At 47.5% G+C, this 21,354-nt stretch overlaps 1 protein-coding gene across 1 annotated transcript in view; it reads left to right on the top strand.

The window, feature by feature from the left end:
- LOC129387565 (uncharacterized) overlaps positions 1 to 21,354 on the top strand; it is an 82,876-nt gene that overhangs the window by 45,655 nt on the left and 15,867 nt on the right. Inside the window, exons 7-9 of the mRNA XM_055076638.1 lie at positions 25 to 66; positions 8,441 to 8,504; positions 10,561 to 10,679. Coding sequence (XP_054932613.1) covers positions 25 to 66; positions 8,441 to 8,504; positions 10,561 to 10,679 — 225 coding nt within the window. The remainder of the gene's footprint in view (positions 1 to 24; positions 67 to 8,440; positions 8,505 to 10,560; positions 10,680 to 21,354) is intronic.

Below are 21,354 nucleotides of genomic sequence, written 5' to 3'. Positions count from 1 at the left end.
ATGGCGCTTGTATACTTTCTTCAGGTGGACGATTCCGTTACCCTATTAACGTTGAAGTTTACTGTGGTGAGTACAAGTACTCGTTCGCTTTTCGCAAAAAAATCTTTTTCAAGTTAGGCATGCTAAGGACCCCGTTCGGGCTGCAAAAGATAAAAATTTGCCATTTGCCAATGTGTTGTATGACTCTCAGAAAGTGACATAATCAGAAGAAACAAAGCTATAATTTCTGTCAATATTTCCGCTATTTCGTAGGGCAGTGTCAAAAGGTTGTGGTGATGTGTATAAAACATCCTCTGTGTAAAAGGCCATGAAAAGTATCACAGCGGTGTAAGTGGCAAAAACAACGGCAAATTGACACAAACGCCTGGGCGTTGTTTTCATCGCGGGAGTTATTTGGTCCGCGATTGAGATGACGTCACGCATTTGTCCTTTCTTTTCACTGGCATGCCGCTTGCGGCGTGCAAATAGCCAGCCGCAAAAGAACCCGTGGATTCCTTTGGAAGGTACATCGCACTACGTAGTACAGCGAGAAAGAAGCGAGATTGACATAAAATAAAATAAATAGATAAATGCTAACTTAACAAGCATAATGTCACGCGCGCGTGGGTCAATATGAACGCATCTCGCTCGGTGACCTCGGAAAGTCGCTGTCAAAACTCGAGAATGCGGAAGCGCGGCAGCAGCAGCGACCAAATTGACCTTCGTGCTGCCTATCACTTCAACTCGAACTATACGCTAAAGCACAGCGCATACGAAGCTAGCAGCAGTCAGTGCATTTTGTCCACTTCGCAGATCAGTTTCAAGGCGCCCGCGCGGCCGCGGCCTATGCAGGAGTTGCCGGAGTAGAAACCTTCCGAATTCCTTCCCTCTCCCGGGTGCCTCGCGGGCGACGGAAGACGGCGCGCTTCCTGCCCGCTTTGCTCGCTTGCGCCGCGAGATTGAGCGGCGATCGTCGGCGGACCATTTCTAGCCTTCGCTCGTACATACAGCGTACGGCGCGCGGCGACGTTGTTGTCGTGCTCGGACTTTTATAGGAACATCACGGTGACGGCGACGATGACGGCGGAAAAAAGCTTGGAGTGTCCGTAGAGTTGCTATTGCAATATTAAACAAACTGTCAAGAGGCGTTATAGTTGAATTGATAAAACGCTTAGATAGCAGAGCACCGCAGCGAGAGGACAGAGAGCCTCGACAACACATGCGCACAGCTTTCAACCCCTCCTTGTCGTCGTCTTTCTTCAAGCAGGGCCTGCTGCTCGTTCTTCTCTAGTACAATTGCCTCCCCGGAGGAGCCGTTTCGGCGACCTACGGGCAAGATAGCACAGGTGGATCAAAGTATGGCATGAGCCGCTGAACGTGCACGATTTCGCGCCCTCGGCGGCGCTCATCGGAAGGCGCCTCAAGGGGTTCTACCAAATAGTTCACAGGAGATGTTTGACTGACGACACGGTAGGGATCCTGGCACTTGGACACAAGCTTGGGTGAAAGTCCAGGGCCGGTAGCGAGAACCCAAAGCCAGACTAGTGAGTCAGGGGCATAGGGTGCCGGAGAAAAGGGAATCGGGTGTCGCTGCTGATCTTCCGAAATTAATGTGCATGCGAGCTTTCGGCACTCTGCCGCGGTGCAGCAGCTTCGAACAGGGTGGTAGCCTACGTTGTGTCAGGACGATACGGAAGGATGGTGTCCATTATGCAGGAAGGCTCGCGTCCGTAAAGAAGAGAGAACGGGGAAAATCCTGTAGTGGTTCGTGTGGCGGTATCATAAGCGTTCGTCACGAAGGGTAGAATTCGGTCCCAATTGGTTTGGTCAGATGCGACGTACATGGCTAAAGTGCGGTTAAAGCGCTCAGTCATGCCATCAGTTTGCGGGTGGTATGCAATAGTAATTACGTTGCATTCCTTGAGCAGGGCTTCTATAACATGAGACAGAAAGACGCAGCCTCTGTCGCTCAGCAACTCTCTGGGGGCTCCATGGCGAAGAATGATGTTACGCAGAAGGAACCAGGCAACATCCCGCGCAGATGTTTCGGGCAGAGGCGAAGTTTCGGCGTAGCATGTGAGATGGTCTATCGCCACTATCACTCACTGGTTTCCACCTGAAGTAGTCGGAAGGGGCCCATAAACATAAACTCCGACCCGGTCAAAGGCCCGTCCTGGACAAGGCAATGGTTGCAGTGGAGCAGCTAAGGCATGAGGGGTATTCTTGCGGCGTTGGCAAGCGAAGCAGGAGGGGACATATTGGCGGACGAATCGGTACATCCCGCGCCAGTAATAACTAATTCGCAGGCGGGCGCACGTTTTTAGTACTCCTGTATGTGCGCATTGCGGGTCATCGTGAAACGCTGCACATATTTCCGAACGTAGATGCCGAGGTACCACGAGTAACCATTTGCGCCCATCCGAGAGGTAGTTACGGCGGTATAGGAGCCCGTCACGAACAGCAAAGTGGTGTGCTTGGCGACGCAATGTACGGCCAGTAGAAGGCGCTAATGGGTCTGACAGAAAAGCCAGCATAGCAACAATCGATGCATCCTTCTGCTGCTCCGAAAGAAAATTCGTGGCTGTGAGGGAGGACTCGCATATTCGTACTTTCTGATGATTGGGCTGGCCTGACACTGGGGGGCGAGACAAGGCGAGACAAGGCGTCCGAATGTTTACGGCCAGAGCGGTAGAGCACTGGAATATCACACTCTTGGAGGCGAAGCGCCAATCTAGCGAGGCGACCTGAAGGATCTTTCAAGGACGAGAGCCAGCAGTGTGCATGGTGGTCCGTGATGACGTCGAACGGGCGGCCGTAGAGTAAAGGCGGAAACTTCGTTATGGCCCGAATTATAGCCAGGCATCCTTTTTCTGTAGCGGAATAATTTGCTTTCGCTGTCGTGAGTGCGCGGCTAGCGAAGGCAACAACGTATTCATCGAAGCCAGTTTTTTGTTGCTTAAGAACAGCGCCAATGCCGGTGCCACTGGCATCCGTGTGTATTTCTGTCGGTGCGCTTGGGTCAAAATATCGGAGTATGGGGGTGAGGTTAGAAGACGACGCAGCGTCGTGAAGGCGGCATCGCAGACTAGCCGCCAGGCCAAGAGGTCGTCGTTAGCCGCGAGAAGCTGCGCCAAAGGCGCTATTATGGTGGCGAAGTTGCAGATGAAAGAACGAAAATAGGAGCATAATTCGATGAAGCTGCGGAGTTCTTTGCTGGTCTTTGGTCGTGGGAATTCTGCAACGGCTTGGAGTTTAGTTGGATCTTGGAGCCCACCACCTTTCGAAACAACGTGGCCAAGGACGACTGGCTGCCGTGCGGCGAAGCGACACTTCTTTAAGTTGAGCTGGAGCCCACCATCGGCAAGGCATGAGCACGCGTTTGAGTCAGAACAGGTGAGAAGGAAAGTCCGGGGAAAAGATGACAATGTCACCGAGAAAACAAAGGCATGTCTGCCATTTGAGGCCCTGGAGGATGTTATCCATCATTATTTCAAACGTTGCAGGCGCATTACGGAGGCCAAAGGGCATCACGGTAAATTCATATATGCCGTCAGGCGTAACAAATGCTGTTTTCGGGCGGTCTGCGTCAGCTACCGGGACCTGCCAATAACCGGATCCTAAGTCTAAGGACGAAAATAATTCACGCGCCTTGGAGGTAGGCCAGTACGTCATCGATACGGGGAAGATGATAGACATCTTTCCAGGTTATCTTGTTTAGTCGTCGATAGTCCACACAAAAACGGATAGCCCGATCTTTCTTTTTGATCAGCGCTACCGGAGAAGCCCAGGGGCTGTGTGATGGCTGTATCACGCCGCGTCGGAGAATGTCTCCTACGTGCTCATCGACGACACGGCGCTCCGTCGCGGACACACGGTATAGACGTTGGCGTAGAGGCGCGTGGCTGCCGGTGTCGATGTGATGAGCGATTGTGGAAGTACGTCCTGAGCATTGTATTTAGAGGTCGAAAAAAGTTCGAAATCGGTTAAGGAGGTCGACGATCTGCGTGCGCTGACTCGGATTGAGGTTAGAATCAATAAAGGGAGCAAACGTTCGGTCACATGCAGGCGCAGGCGCAGAGACAGGGAGAGCAGTGGCGTCAACGTGAAGAGGAGTCGAGTCATCAGGCACATCGTACACAGAGCTCGTGTCGAATTCATCAGTAAAACCGAGGCACTCGCCAGGATGTAAGCTTGATGGACACGAAAACGGATTCGAAACGTAAAGTGCGCTGGAGCCCTGGCGAAAGGGAAGGAGGGCAGAGGGAAGCAAGAAGGGAAGACGGCGTGAAGAAGTTGAGATGGCGTGAAAAGAACTGTGGAGTGGTAGAAAGCAGCACAGGAAACGGGTACAAGGGCGGAAGAGAAAGGAGGGATATCAGGGTCGGTGGCGACGGACACTCGAGCAGAAGGTGGAGGCAAACCTTCAGAAGGACTGCCGCAAAATGGAGACAGCGCAAGTTCTGCACGTGCGCAATCAAAATAGCGTGATGAGATGAGAGGAAGTACCATCCTAGAATGATGGCATGAGAGCAGCGGCGAAGAACTACAAAGTCAATGTGGCATAACAGTCTTGTATGGCGACACGGACGGTACATGTTCCTAAGGGCTCAATTGGCTCAGCGCTTGCTGTGCGTAGCGAAATGACAGAAAACGGCGTCGCGCGTTTTCGGAGCGTACGGCGAAGCTGGTCGGCAATCAAGGACACTGCGTCACCCGTGTCGACAAGCGCGTGAACGGCGACACCTTCGGCCAAAACTTCAACGACGTTCGTAGGGAATAAACGAGGGCTTCAGCAGTTAGGAGAGATCGCTGTTCTTGCCTCCGGAACTGCGCCTTTTAGTTTTTTCCACAGCTGGAAGGCGGTGGACGATGGGGGAGAGCGATCGTCGACGGGCAGATGGAGACCGACGAGTGTTGAAGCTTCGGGGAAGAAGAGATGAAGGAGCGAAGTGCAGAACTGGTGGCGAATAGCGGGACTGGGAGTCACGAGCTTCCCTTGAAATCTCGCAGTATCGGGAGGATACCAACCCCGCCGGCGGCAGAACCGTGCCACGTGGCCAGCAAAGCCACACGCGAAAGAGATCGGCCGGTTGCCTTGGGTACGCCACGGATTATCAACAGGGGGCCTACGTAGCGGTGCACAGTTCTGAGTTGGGCGTAGGGGCTGGGGAGGCGCGCAGAAGCTGCTTCTGGGCAAGTATAGTTCGCAGCTGGAGTAGGCGAGGCGTAGAAGCCGCTTGTGGGGGTGTAGTGCGCAACTTGAGGTGGTGGTCTTGGCCTGGATACAACGGCAGCGTACGTGAGCGGAACCGTTGCTGAAGGTGGTGCGTCACTGACTTGTTTATGTATGAGGCGTTGGAGTTCCTGGGACAAAGAGGACTCAGGCGACTGAGTAGCAGGCAGCAGTGACAGTTGGCGCGCGACTTCTTCGCGAACGAATTGCTTGATTTGGTCGAGGAACGAGGAGTGGGCGGAAGCAACACTGGAACTGTCGGTTAAAGCCGAAATTGGGTCGTCGGGCGCGGCAGCTCGGCGCTTAGTAAGGCGTTGTTTGCGGAGCTCATCGTAGCTCTGGCTCAGTGTAATGACCTCGTCAATCGTTTGAGGATTTTTCGCCAAGAGCATTTGGAAGGCGTCATCCTCAATGCTCTTTATGGCATGCTTGATCTTTTCAGAGTCGGGCATGGCGAGAATAATGCGCCGACAAAGGTCAACTACGTCCTCAATGTAGCTGGTGAAGTTTTCACCCTTTTGCTGAGCGCAACCACGCAAGCGTTGTTTTGCGCGAAGCTTGCGTACAGCAGGGCGACCGAAGACGTGTTTGAAACAATGGGCAAATGCTTTCCAGTTGGAAAGGTTGGATTCATGATTCTGGAACCGGAGATTAGCGACTCCAGAAACATAGAAGATGACGTTAGTCAGTTTAGCTTTGTCATCCCATTTGTTATGCGCGCTCACACAATCGTATGACGAGAGCCAATCCTCCACGTCATGGTCGTCGTTGCCGCTGAAGAACGGAGGATGTCGTTGGCGGAGAGCACCGGAGCAGACGACAGGCGATGCCAGGGGAGGACCGGGCTGCGTGGTGTCCTGAGGGATGGCAGATACGGTAGGGAGCGTCTGGCTGCGGAGTTCCAGGTTTGAGAAGGGCCCAGCACGTCCACCAAATGTCAAGAAACGTTATAGTTCAATTGATAAAATGCTTAGATAGCAGAGCAGCGTAGCGAGAGGACAGAAAGCTTCGGAAACACAGGCGCAAGGCTTCCAGCCACTCGTTGCCGTCGTCTTTCTCCAAGCAGTGCCTGCTGCTCGTTCTTCTCCAGTACGAAATAAATAAATAAATAAATAAATAAATAAATAAATAAATAAATAAATAAATAAATGAGCGCGAGATTGCTCGGGGAAAGGTAGTGGCAAAAAGCACAGACAGCAGACTTGTGCTGCTGAAGAATCACAACTCAATGGATAAGATTGATTCTGGATTGAATCAATGACCTTGAAGAATCAAACTCAAATTCCAGTGAAGCTGTTCCTTTTTGAGCAGGTGCAACACTAATTTCAGTTGCCTGTAATGGAACCGCGCACTTTAAGGTGTTGCCCGCATATGACTCGACCGTCTGAAGCCTTTTCCTCAAATTATAACGCTTCCGAGCACTCGCTGACTTGTTTTTTTTTACGAAAGCAGCAATTAATCCGCACACATTTTATTGTCGGGGAACATTGGTCGTTATGTTCTACCATATCCAGTAAAATTTTAGTGTTGGTGGCGCTTATGGCTTCCATCTCATTGGGTTAAATTATGTGCGTATGCCACAGAAAAAGTTTAACACTCACAAGGGCCGGCATACGTAATTAGTAGCTATCACAACATTTTATCTACGCATTCAGAAGTATGCCAACATATTATTCATATCATACTCTTATATTTCACTAAGTATAAACGAAGGACCAAATTTTGTTCACCGAAACCAGTGAGAAAACCTGCTATAAGCCACGTATAATACATAAAAATACGAAAAACAACACGTTTCTCTAATTATTTGATACCCTAGTAATTAGGCCGCAAATGTTAAAGTTCTGCCGCACATAACACCTTATATTCCCGTCATTTCTTCCAAAGGTGCGCTTGGTGTCACATAACATTCTCTCGGCACAGGTGGAAACAACATACAATGTTCCTATAACGTTGTCGAGGAATTGTTCATTTTACTACAAAGACGCTATTCTTATATACATTTAATTATTGATCTTCCGGAAAGTTATATTCCTATTTTTGGAGTTTGATTTATGCGACACTTGTACTTTTTCCAGGGCAGTGGGCTACGCTTAGCGTCCTTTGTAAAACGCAACCACAAGACGCCAGAGCACTTGCATTCGTATTTATTACAAAGGCCATAATTAACTACCCAATTTCCAGCTTCTCCTAGACATCACCCACAAGCTGTGAAATATATTAATTAATTATAGACAACGTGCCTTGATTTACTTGCTCTATAGCGGCTAGGTAGCGGACGTTCGCGATGGCCTCCAAAGAAAATAACGATCGGCCAGCCGCGAGCTATAGGAAGGAAGCGCTCCAGGCTTCCGGGCCCGAACCACCCTCTCATGCGCCGCCGGCCAGCCGCCTCGGCTAATGGTGGCTTCACACAATAAAAGTAGACGGCCCGCATCAACATCCCGCTTGCAGGTTCATCAACGAAGTCAAGAAATCGCAATTCGAGCGTTGTATAACACGTGAAAGTAGAAAAGGCAAAACAAGATAGGTTTCAGTAATTATTTGCAAAGCTCTCAGTTTTCTAGGAATGTTTCTTCACAAATTGCACTTATAATGTATTTGCTCATTCGCACTGATGTCCTGCACCGCTGCACGGCTGCATAACATTCTGCAAGGATTGAAAAGAAATAATTTTCTAGAAAAGCTGTACTTACGTTGCAGATGTTTGAAGTTTTTCGTATCTCTCCCACAACAGGCTTCCTAGTTAAACGACATATAAGCGACGTGCGCAGCATAGCTCAATGTACATACCGGAAACCCAAGCCTAGTATACATGACTCCTTGTAGGCATAAAACTTGTTAAAAGTCCAGTATTCAGTACTTCATGACTTCATGACATAGAGTGACATAGACCTCATGAGTGATGCATGTATTTCAGCAAACAGTGACGCACACGCACGCACGCACGCACGCACGCACGCACGCACGCACGCACGCACGCACGCACGCACGCACTGCTTCGCACTGCTTCGCACTGTATACCGCTTCGCAATTTGTGGTGAAGTGCACTTCTCCTACTGTGCTTTTCCTCCGCAGCTAATGTCCCCTCGGAGGCTACTTACTGCGTATCGGAGCGCGGCACGATCAACAAAACAGCTGCATCAGAATTCTGCGCAAATAGCCGTTTGTTATTGCTGACTGCAAAGAAGTTGTATGAAATATTTTCGATCTACTTTGTTTTCAAAGGACCCCTCGATCAGTGGCCCGATACGCCCTTCGAATATTGGGACGCACGCAGCACGAGCAGCCGGTAAGCGTGACTTCTTTCTCTTCATTTACTGCAGCTACACTGAAGTACACCGTATAGCTGCAACTTTAATCAGTGCTCGTGCGCGTATTTATTAGAAGAACAGCGTAGTTGAGATACACAGAGTTTAGGCGTTGGGCGTCTCAGGATAGCGTGCCACCTGAGGAGCCGTTACATTGTAGTTATGGAGGAACAAGGCAGGATGAGTGTAGTAAGAGCTTTTGGAATGCAATATCATGCCACTACTAATACGTGTAGGTGTACACATATCAGGTATAATTAGAGCACATGCTCTGAACTTTGGTGGAGTGCCAGTGCATTCAAACCACGGCTCCTCCAACAGTTTTTACGAAGCGTTAGCAGGTGCGAGGGAAGGACCGGTAAAAATGGTTGATCCAGAAGGCTCTACAGCCTGACACAGCGTCTCAAAGTGGTAGCTGCTACGAGGAAAGAATTCTAGCAAGTGAGACGTGATGCGCATTACAAAAGCCTCCCGAAGCTAGTTGCACTTGGCGCGAAGAAGACGCGATAAAAACATTTTAATCGCATCGTCATTTTATGTATAATCAGTGACCATGAACTTGCCGTGAGTGAGCTTTGAATGGGGAGGATGCGAGCAACTAGGCGAGGCACGAGAAAAGTATACGTCAAGTGTGGACTAATAGCTAGTGCATTTATGCTGCTGTGTTGGGAGACAGAGGTTGGATCCCACCATCGGACACATGAATTTTTCATTATTAAAGAGGCCGTCGACACAAAACCCTAACTACCTCACCGCCTACTGTAATATGCCTCTCACGAGCATGACACTGCTTGGAATTACAAGTCTAAGCCAAGGGAATAAAAAAAAAAACAGTATTGTTTCAAATTTAAAGAAGGAAGTGCACACTCTGCATTTTTGAAAAGTTCTCAGACGTGCGGCTAATTCGTGAAATAGACAAAAGGAAAGTTTTTCAAGAGTCCATTGGCTGACGAGTTTTTCCCGTAACATTTATGTTTCTGCATTTTTTCGCCAACACCCAATCATCGCCGTTGGACATTGCGATACACAAGTTGGTTAGTTCAGAAACGCTAGTGGTCCACTTTGTTGCTGAGATTGAGTTTCTGAGGTCTAAAATAAGACGTGGATGTTGTGTATCAGAACAGCACTACTGGAATGTTAGGATGCCGTATGTAGTACACTTTCTGGAGTTTTTGAAGCACCGCTGCTTGCGTTTTGGTGCAACATTGAAGTCCAACTCCGACCACCGCGAAACCCTTATTCTAGGATTGGTCAGCTACAAAACTCATTCTGATAACTGTGATGGTGACATAATTTAAGAGCCGCAGCAATCAGGGACAACTTTAACCGATGAAGGTGATCAGGAGTGGCGGGAAGAATTGTTCCAGATGCAGGGGTGCGGAATATTATCGCTTTTTTTGTCGAGTAAGCGAGTGATTTGTAAATTAAAAGTGCTGGTAATTGCCGTACGGCTGAAGTCGATATCACCGGTTCTATTCATATTCATGTCGGCAGTTTTCATAGTGTGTTGACAGGCAAACAGTCTTTCTGCACAATATTCATTATGTACTGCAGCCTGCAATTGGCAGTCAGGTGAGCTTTTTCGAAAGCTTACAGGCGGCATGAGAAGCAACAACTACCGCTTCTTATTGTATATGGCGTGGCCATGCACCTGAAACATTCTCAAGTAGGAAACAGCAAGTCTTCTCTAGCTGACGTAAAAGCAGGTCGGCACCGTCAGGGGTGCCCGCCACTTTCACTAACAAGGGCACATGCTTAAAAAAACACGATATCATCAAGAGAAATCCGGAGCTTCTTATGAATGAAAGTATAAATGAACGAACGAATGAATGAATGAATGAATGAATGAATGAATGAATGAATGAATGAATGAATGAATGAATGAATAATCAGAAATACATATGGCGGCCTTTGAGCACAAAGTCTGGTGCTATTAAAAGAATATAGTCTTGAAATACAAATAATACTTTTGTGCTTAAAGCTATGAGTAAGTTGTTTGTCTCGGTTCACCAATGCAATATTTTTTTTTTGTTTCAGGCAAGATAGCATCGACGAGTGCCTCGCAGTCGAATTATCCGAGTCTCCACAGGACTTTTTTCACTTTCCAAAGTGCAATAGGATTCCACGTAACTGCTCTGAAGAACTCGGCTACGTATGTAAGTTGGCTCAAGCGCGTGAGTGGCTAAAGCTCCTAGGCCCACAAAGCGAGTTTTAAGATTATGCGGCATCCAGTGCTACTCCTGACCGCTTAGCGTTCGTTTTACGTATTTGAACTGCCATGTACCACCCTGTTACAATTATGTGCTGTAACGGCGACATCCGTTTGACCAAGTTCCATGTGTAGTATCTGGCAGGTGAGCTTTAGCGCTGATAAATCAATCCTGATACGTGTCACCAGAAATCAAGATACATCGAAATTCTCGTACACAGTAAATAACTTTCCACTGACGGCAGTAAATAAACACGGATACTTTATTTGATAGTATGAAATGGCCTCAGATGACACTCTCACGGGAATTACGTGATAACCGCTGCACCAAAACGGCTGTTCTTTCTCAGAACGCGCATTTGAGCAGCTACACTAGATGTAGAATTTTTAGCTTATAATATACTCCGAAAGCCTGTCATTTAATGCGTTAAAGTTGCCCGATTCCCGTATACGAAGACATTAACTACCAGACAGAGGGAATTCAACGGAAAACAATGTTTTATCTTTAACAAGTACAGCATTACTGATTCACCACCAGAACTAATTCATTCAGCAGGACTGCTTAAGCTGCAGTACCGCACAAAACTCGGCGGAGAAAAAGCGATCTGCCAACTGTTAAATACTATGTTTAAAATAGACAGCCCCACGTACCTGCATAAGTCATTAACAAGACGCATTCGACATAAAGGTCCTCAAACAGTAGGGGTATCACTTTAGCACTGTTTGGCTTGCGTTTAGGGTTGGCACTTAGACAATGGAATAAATTACCTGCATACTTAACTAGCACTTTGTCATTAGTAAATTTCTTACGGTTGTATGAAGTGCACCTGTACGCACAGCAATGAATTTTCTTTTTTTCGCTTTGTTAACAGCAATGCAAATAACTTTCACTGTCGTGTTAATTTTTGTGGCCTACCCGTATTTGTCTTCGTCTTCTTTTCTTCCTAATTGTATTTTTTGTGTTTGAAGCTGAATACGTTGTAGTGTGTGTGCTGATCATGTATGTGCCCCTCCTGCAATAGTCCCTTTAGGGATCGGCCGTAAATTGCAAATAAATATTACCAGATATATCTAAAGCAAGGTAAGTACACAAAAAAAAAAAGTTGTGGTCTTTGCAAAATTTTTTCTCAGCTTTAGAATTGCTGGGAATTTTAGCGTAGAGGAGAGAATAGAGATGCCGCGACATGTAAACTTGAAGAACGAAGCAAGATTCCTTTTTTTCTTGAGTGCGTTTTGTCTCTTGCACTCATAGTAAAAGTAAAAACGCACTCGTAATCATCCTTCTCAGAACCTCAGCAGACACGTCATTCACCCATCATTGTGTCTGATTCCATCGATGGGTGCGGAATTGCACGGGACGTCGACAGCTGCTTGGTTAGCTCTTCCCCGGTATTGGCAAAATCTGTTGGGTGTTTCGCGCTGCTGGTCGCACGCTGACCAAGGCTGACGTAACGTGTTTTGCTTCTAGCTTACCTGCGTGCACTGCACTACTAACCTCTTGGAACTCCAAATGAAGTCTCAGGTTTCTATCTGGTTCCTTGAGATGCCTTTGCCCGGGATGATCACAGCCTGACCTTTCTTTTAAGGCATACTCCCATTCCTCTTGCTTTAACCGAAGTAGATTATCTGCCTGAAAATATGCGACTGGTATCGTACAAGTGAAATCGATGATGCGTGGTTTGTGTTTTTGTAGAAAATCGCTAATGATTTATGACTGCCGTCGTAAAAACACGCGTGTGTTCACTGCGCGGTTCGCGTAGTCCCGGCAGTTACACTGCAGGAGCCGGAAGTCATCATATTTTGACTCCATTGCTGTCTTTAGCACAGGCCGCTTGGAGATGCTTAATTTGTCCTGTCATGCGTGTTGACAGCTGAAGCGGTAGTTGTGTGACTCAATTTCGTGTCAACAAATAGCCAGGTAACTTAAGACAGGAACATTCTAATTTCCTAGTGCAAAAGATCGGAGTGTCGACTGTGTTGGTGTAGCTTACTGCTGGCATTGAGTAATTTACGTGTACCTCTATAAGTGATGCTGTTATGCTTAGATGGTTGTTTTTGCTTGCACCTATCCCACAAAATTCGAAAGTTGACAAGTGCTTTACTTCGTTGAGGTGTCGTTAGCCGTGCTTCCCATATGCTGGACAATGACCACTCGCACGAATGTGAGCGTTACAACGTTTCTTCACTAACAGCGGGCTCAATGCTGCAGATCACACCTCAACAGTGTTAACTGCATATCGTTTCATATGCCGCGAACATAATTGCTCCAATGCTCGTTGTTATATGTCGAACTTCGAGAGAAGGAGGCAGAAACTTAAAAGAAAAGTATATCAATTCGGAGGTTTTACGTGCCAATATGCACCCACTTGGATTTCCAAATGTCTGCTGCGGGGTTTAGCAGCATCTTGAAGGGAAGCTGGATAATTAGTTTGGAAATATATCGTCTCATTCAGTAACACAGTTGTTTATCATGGAAATACGTTGCCGACCTACACCCATTAGGTTGGGATTAGAACCGCCATGTGACGAGGCGGTTTCGCAGTCCCTGTTTTTTAAACTAGAGGGCGCGGGTAAGTCTCGCGGCGTAGGCCCATCACCGGGTTAGGTCTCCTATAGCTTTAGTGCTCTTTTTTTTTTTTTTTTTGCTGACTGATTCCTTTCGTCTAGCATGTCTTCATCGATTAGCTCAAAGGGGGGCCGCGTGTGTATTTTAATATGTTGTTGCTGGCGGTTGTCTGAATGTTAGTAGGCATAGCAATGGTTGCTGAATGAAAGGAGTCTGTGTCGTCCTTCACTCCTAATATTTTGACTTCTCAGGAATATATATTTTTGGCACGGGATTTCTACCACTCTTGGTGTGCTCTTTGCAGCACAAGGAAGTGGATGGGATAGAGACGCCGCGATTGGGTGCTGGGTTGAACCAACCGGTCCGGTATTTGTCATGGCAATAATGGTGCAAGTCGGAGCTTGTCTACGCAGCGTGTGGTTTAACATTCCTCGCTGTCGCTGTGGCCGGTGTTTTGCTTGTCGTCTGGTTCTTCATGATTTTCAAAACAATGGTTGGGGTACGAATGTTGCTTGGTTTGCTCATGGTGATTTTAAGCACTGAGGCACTGTTGAAAAGACTACATTGAGGTGTTCATGTTTTGTGGCGTCGAAACGCTTGTGATTGTCTGCGTCAGTGCACAATCGTTGTGCTGATGCTCTTGACTGCATCGGCGCTGGTAAATTTGTAGCCGTTCGCTGTAACAGGTTTGCTGGCGTCTGCATCTGCACACTTGCCTGTACCACGGCCCCGCTCGAACGCAGCCACCTGCTGCGTTGCTGCTTCCTTCGAGCATGGCGTTGCGTGTATGTGCATCGAAACGTTTTCTTTAGTGCGGTAGCATAGATACGGATGCGGGAGGCTCGTTTGTCTATGAGGACAATGGCATTGTAACGACTCGCGTTACTTGCCCTCCTTTTGAGGGCAGGAACGTCACCAGATTCCTCCCCCCCCCCCTCCCCACCTCAGTGCGTTTGGCTGCAAAAGTTGCGAAGCCGCGTGGTCGTGTGGCTAGTTTTCGTTCCCCGAGTTCTGTCGGGACGCAGGGCTGTGTTCTGGTTTACGCTGCTGGCATGATCGTCATGAGCATGCACAGTAGAGTTTCTGCTGGCCTATCACACCGTGGTCGCACACTGGTGTATGCAGAACGGACAGTAAATTAATTATCCGCTAATAAACGACGACGAGTTTCTATCGGTCTCGTGTCATGCATGGTTGAGATGCGACACCGATAACGCCGCTGCCGTAGTTTGTCATCGTGCCAGTATTGTGATACGTGTTCCGTGGTCTTCGCTCGTATCCAGCTTTTCGGACACGAGCGTTTAGTTCGCGTGTGCGCCACCACGTGGCGTACTGACCTTAAACTTTTCAAGCTTCCCGCGGGGACGTGTGATGATGTCAACAAAAAAAAATGTAAATATTAAAAGCTACTCCTGTGCATTGAACTTCGCCACAATGCTTGTCCCGGCGGCGTTATCAGTGTTCCTGACAGAGCGTAACCGCTCATCGCCTGGAAATAAGTTACCCTAAGAATGTTTATTCGCGACGAGCGATGGTCGATTCTGGGCTTTTGATACGTTTCTTGCTACGAAGTAAACAAGCTGTCGGAAAAGTTTTCGGAAGCACCCCGCGGCAGCCTTTCTACAGTCGGCCCGTATTCTTAACGTCCGAACATCGCACAGCGTCTACGAGAGACGCCTTCGTGGACGGCTTTTGATTTCGACTTATTGATTTCGTTAAGGTGCTCCTAATTTTTCCCTAGCGACTTTGCTATCCGCAATCATGGGCTTCCGGAGCAGCTGCAAATCGAGACGTGCATAACTATTTACATGGATACATGGATAATTTGGTTTTGCACCTTGAGGCAAAAGGTGCACGACACAAGAATTGTAGCAACTGTCTCTGTGTGGTCGTCCGTTAACATGCTATGGCCGAAGTTGCTCACAATATTAGGTCCCATTTACTGGCCACCGGGCCAGGTACACCTTTGGGTACGACATATACAGTACTTGCAGTTAGTTGTGAAAATACTGTTCTGTCCTGGTTATCCGCGTGTGTCAAAGGAGACCGTTACTTAAGGCGATTGTGCAGTAATATACGCGGGATTTGTCTGGTCTCTATTTGTCTAGCATGTTTCCGTTCCGCCTATATAGTATAGCTGCCATGTAGACTAGCAGATATCGCCCACCAAAATGGCTACCCACTTAATCAAAGACCTCGCGCACAACTCCTGACACTTACTTGTATTCAAGACTTGTGCGACTCCCAAAGGCATCCTTAAGGAATGTTAAATAATAAATTATGGGGTTTTACGTGCCAAAACCACGATATGATGGTGAGGCACGCGGTAGTGGGGGATTCCGTTATAATTTGGACCAGGTGGGGTTCTTTAATGTGCAGCTAAATCTAAGTACACGGGTGTTTTCGCATTTCGCCCCCATCGAAATACGGCCGCCGTGGCTAGGATTCCATCTTGGGAGCTAGTGCTTAGCAGCTCTAAACTATATCCACTAAGCAACTATGGCAGATAAGGCATGTTGGCAGTTCGAGAAAGGTGAGAATCGGTGCGTGAGACAATTTGTTTGCATTCTGATGGCGCTAGATCGGGTACGAGCCGTCCAAGGATGACCGTAGGGTGCATTGTATTTAATGTGATGGAGTCCGCGTCTAAACTTTTATACCCGAATCGCCCTGTAACGAATGACGACCAGGCATCTCGCTTATATGTGCAGTCGCCTCACAGCTGCCGGGCGCTGGCGTCGGCCACAGGACCTACTTGGCCTCTATGCAACACTTGCCGAAATTCTCGCCTTATTTCACACCATCGGCTTTGGGCTGAACTCCTTCGAAACCAATTTATTGGTCCTGAATTTCGGCTACCAACTTTATGTGTTTTTAAAATGTTTAAGTCATCTTTTGTATTTAAGCTAGTAATGTTCTGAGATTTCCAGCGGGTTCACCTTTCCCAAAATGCCTGCAGTTTTTTCGGCCTGTATTCACATTTTGGGGAATTTCTAGCAGACTTTGAAACCGTAGCACGGCCCCCTGACCAGGCTGCTCAAGAAGTCAGTTTATTTTCATGAGGTCTTGTGCAAGCTTCTCCCTTCTCGCCATTCATCAACTTCCTGATTTCCCTGTCACTTATATCCCATTTTGACGACTACGATCCCACGGACGTTGGCAGTGATGTAATGGCCATGTGATTGAAGCCGTTTAAATCGATTATACCGTGGACGTGACAGCCGCTTTTGCTCACTGCCAATGAATATATTGTAATAATGAGCGCCAATCTTAAGCATATAAGCTGACAGCCTAAAAAATTATGCCTATCCCACGCACTGTGGGAATTGATGTAAGCGAAGCTTTTTTGTTGCTTGCTTTTATAAAGGATAATTAGCGGTGATGCTGGCTGCGAATGTATAATTTCTTCAGCGTTTAGTGCAATATGAGAGTAGCGAGTTGATGGCAAATGTTACCTTGCGTGCACCACTGCTGTTTGTCTGCGTAGTACACAACATACAGCGAGACGTGTTTGCTTGAGGCGTTGTTGTGCGCCATTGTTTATAACCTACGAGAGGGTTGAGCATTGTCATTGCTTCACATGGCACATCGCATCGCGACAGAAATGCTGGCAGAACTATGGGGCTCTACGTGCTAAACCATAATAGGATTATTAGGCATGCCGTCGGGGCTGACTGCCGATTAATTTTCACACCATGGTGCTCTTTAACGTGCACTTAAATCTAAGTGCACGACTACTTTTGTATTTCGCTCCCGTCGAAATCGAGCTCCCACGGTAGGGATCGAAACCACGACGCCGAGCGTTGCCATTTCTGCAAAGCTTCCGCGGCGGGCACAGAAGCGTTGATTTGACGTGCGGCCGCTTCTTTAGTGTTGCATACACCCTACGGTGATTTAATGCGGCTTTTCATCTGCACAACCGGTGTCAATAGTCCGCTTGACGAATTTGCATGGTACCCGCCATGGTTGCTCAGTGGCTATGGTGTTAGGCTGCTGAGCACGAGGTCGCGGGATTGAATCCCGGCTACGGCGGCCGCATTTCGATGGGGGCGAAATGCGAAAACACCCGTGTACTTAGATTTAGGTGCACGTTAAAGAACCCCAGGTGGTCGAAACTTCCGGAGTCCTCCACTACGGCGTGGCTCATAATCAGAAAGTGGTTTTTGCACGTAAAATCCCATAATTAATTTTTTTTTAATTTGCATGGTGTTCTTGAGAAATAGCAGAAACGAACAGTACCGTACCTTCGATTTGGCCCGCAACTGTTGTCGTATCTATTGTAGTAGCTTTTCCTTATCATCGTTTCCTTAACGTAACTTTCTCCCTGTCATGACCTTCCCTCCTGTACGAGAACTGCGAGCGAAGAGCGGCAGAGCTGTGATTCACTCGTTTCGCGATTGAGCCGGTTGTACCGATTGTTTGCCTTATCTCCTTGCTCCCTCCCTACCATTCTCTTTATCTCTCCTCAGGACTTGCACGTTAGTAGAGCGTTAAGTCATGCAGTTTCTGGAATCTTATTTCTAGGGGTCACAGATAATTGCAGCTGTGAAGAGGCTAAGGTAACGACGCCTAGGGAGCTCCAGAGAGCACTGTGCACATGTGACGCGATGGAAAGGTGCAAAAGAGTTTCTCGCGTCACCATTCCTCTCTTCCCCGTTCCTTCCATGTATATGCACCCTCCCTCTCCCCCACACGGCGTGCAAGACAGCAGCAGCAGCAGGGAAAAGTCGAAGGAAGAGGCAAGGAAAGTTTCGCTTAAAAAAAAAGTATTTATTTGTTGGCGTAATATCGCGTGTCCTCGTGGCGTCATCGCGTCCTTTGCGGGGTTAAATCACTGCGAGATGCAACTGTCCGATTTCCACACTAGGATTTCCGCCTTCAAGAGTAATTTTTATCCTGCTGCCAAGACGTGAATGCTCTAGCCAGTTTACTACAGACCTACAAGACCTTTTTTTTTTTTCAGTATACTCATAATTTGCGTCATCCACAGGTATACTGCGGAGGCACTTCCTTTTTGCTGCACTGTATTAATAAATGAACTTGTTTTCGAATGATATTCTCTTATAATATTGTATTCTTGCTGTCATTGCCGTACGTAATCTACACAGAGTATTCAGGCACCCTCTAACGATTTCAATTTTTGCCTGATTATGCCTGCCATTGTAATGCAAGTAAACATAGGTTGAACTCTTTCTCGGAGATAAACGCTGAATAAAACGCTGACGTCATCCTGAACATAATAAGGGCCGTAGTACTCGATTTTCTGATGCCCCTATTCGCAAGCTTTTTTTTTTTGAGTATGTGATCTTGTACCGTAGAAATGACCCTCAGACGTCTCTGATGTGCTCGTTTTTATCCTCAAGCACCCAACGCAAACTGTCATCGCCATAACTCCATGATGTCGTTGTGGCAGGCAGCCATGACGTGTCGCGCAAGTATGACTACGCTGATTTATTTGGGTTAGCATATACTATGGAGCTTCAAAAGGCCGTCCATCTAAACTGATTGTCTTCTTCAATCTCTTCATACACCACACGAATTCTCTCACTAATATAATTTTCAACTCACTCAGACCTATTCCTCTCTATTTTTTCGCAAAGTGTATGTCTGTCGCTGTGGTTACCAAATCCGCCCAAGTGTATGCTTCCACTCACGGCTTTCTGGCGACTTGAGCTACTGAAGTCGCAGGCTTTCTTCAACACTGCGCTAACGTTCAATGTGGCTATCCTCACCTCAACCACTTTTCGCGGACTTCGCCTTTTCGCGGACTTCTCTTCAATCTCATCTCTTATGGAACTCGCACGTGCTACACACAACACAAACACGCAACGACCATGATCAAGTATCAATTACACGCTAGTTGACATGATGTTGATGTAAATTTCCTCTAATTTCCGGGATAGCAGCGCTACCCTGTTTTTGCTGACATTATCGGTCTACAACTTCGCTCAACAACAGCGCTCATTATTCATCACTCTTTTTGTTGATAGGAGCATACTGTATTTCCTCTGAATATACTTTTGGCTTTTGATCTGACTTTGCACGCCCGCTTATTCTGTTACACTGACGGCGACCGTTGTCGTCAGGCCGCCACTTCATTCTGAGCTTCGTCATCGCCAGAGAGCACAGAAAAGTGTTTCCACAAATAAGCCACGTGATTCGAGCCCCTGTATCTCCAGCGTTCTACATTTGGGAGCTGCGCACGCTATCCACTTCGCGACCACCTTCCCCCGCCACCTTCGATTTATCGGCCTTCCCACTTAACGTTCTCGTCGCTGACGCAGGCAGAACGGACGCAGAAACGAAAAAAAAAAGTGAAGATTGCTTGAGCCGCTAGGTAACACATGACTATCTTTGGCACGCTACTCTCATCGGAGCGCATGTAGACTTGCGGCTGCGTGCAGATCATCGCCTTAGCTTTATTGTAAATTTGCTTTCTCTGAGTCTTTCCAGTTAAAACTGAAACGCTGGGAAAAAATGAGACATACCGTTGTATTTTTGCTTGTTTTCTAGGTTTAAATCAAGAACGCTCATTCCAACTTTAAAGCAGCAACAGCTTCATCATCAGCGACTCGAACACTCCTTTAAAAGCATAGTGATTTTTTTAAAGAAATGGCGTGATGATACTATGTTTCGAGGTCATGTCGCTGCCAATATGGGCCAGCACCACGTAGCGACGAAAAGGCATCACACTGCCGAAGCACGCGGCATGTTACTAAATGACGAAAGCAGAAAATATGGCTGTTTTTCAGTTCTCGCAATTTATTAAATACAAGGCACCTGCCACCATGACACACTTATGTACTGCAGCGACGCACAACGGTTTACTGATATTTATTTATCATATACTTCCTAAATATTTCCTAAATACTTCCTAAATACTTCTTAAAGGTGTTTAATTTTAGTTTTCATCGCGGAACCGCAAGTGCAGGGAATGCCGCGCGTACACCGCGGCCAGGTATATATGTTGGAGCCGCGCTCCTTTTCCTCTAGCAATATGGCCGCTGGCAGCTTCACGCGCTCCCATAGGCGGCGGCTTGGACTGGCACTCCAGAAGCTTAAGTGTATAACCTCCTTACATAGAAACGACAGCATGGTTGCTACTAGATTGTTGGCTTGGATGTGTTTGGCACGAGGCCCAAGACGGCACCCTGTCTTCTAACGCGCTCTTAGAGAGTTATAGCTCAGCGAGCCAGCGGGCACAGCTGGCCAGCATAGACGCCACTGAGTATGTTGTACCGCGCATGCGCACTGGCGTCTACGCTAGCCCACTGGGCACGCTGGCCTGCAGGCTCACTGATGCTGGGTGGTGACTCCAATCATTTGCTCGCTACGTCATACATCTACACTGAAATTAACTGATTTCAGAAATTCCCGCTTATATTCTCTTGAACCTTAACTGCGCCTTCGCCTGCCACCTGGACTGTATTTTTTTTCTCTTTTTTGTACGTCGCTCCTTTCCCCATGTACGGAGACGTGCTTCCACCGACGTTCGTTTGTCCTTTTTCTTTAAATTCATTCACTCATTCATTTAATCCTAAATTGCTGCATAAGATAGCGTCTCTTCATCTCCATAATGATCCTCTCTCTCACCTGGAATCTGCCATCGCAAAACAATGCTGCTATGTTGCATATGGCTGGGCGTCGCATACAGAGATTTCTAGAAATGTGCTGCAGCGCGCATGCAATTTTCCGTGGGTGACGAGGCAGTATAGAGCACCTTCTCTGCCACTTCCACACACAGCACTCTGCTGCCGCAAACGCTCATCCTAATACATATTACTTTTCATTCTAACTTACATGTCCACGCTTCTCCATCTGTTGCAACGTACTGAAGGATATATCCAATGCTTTCTCCCAGGCAGCTGTTTTAACCCGATAGCGTTAAGGGCCCCGTGTCTAAGAAAGTCTCGTGTCGGCGTCGGCGGCGTTGTCAGTGAACAAAAACTTTCGTACTTACTTAGGCATATGTATATGCCATGCCTCGCTAGGTGACATGCAACATATGCGGGTTATGTTGCCACGACATTCTATCACTGAAGATGCCCATGCCTTG

Source organism: Dermacentor andersoni, chromosome 2, assembly GCF_023375885.2.
Source record: "Dermacentor andersoni chromosome 2, qqDerAnde1_hic_scaffold, whole genome shotgun sequence".
In the NCBI taxonomy this organism is placed as follows: domain Eukaryota; kingdom Metazoa; phylum Arthropoda; class Arachnida; order Ixodida; family Ixodidae; genus Dermacentor; species Dermacentor andersoni.
The sequence above is the reverse complement of the archived record's forward strand: the minus strand, read 5'-3'. Positions and strand labels throughout refer to the sequence as shown.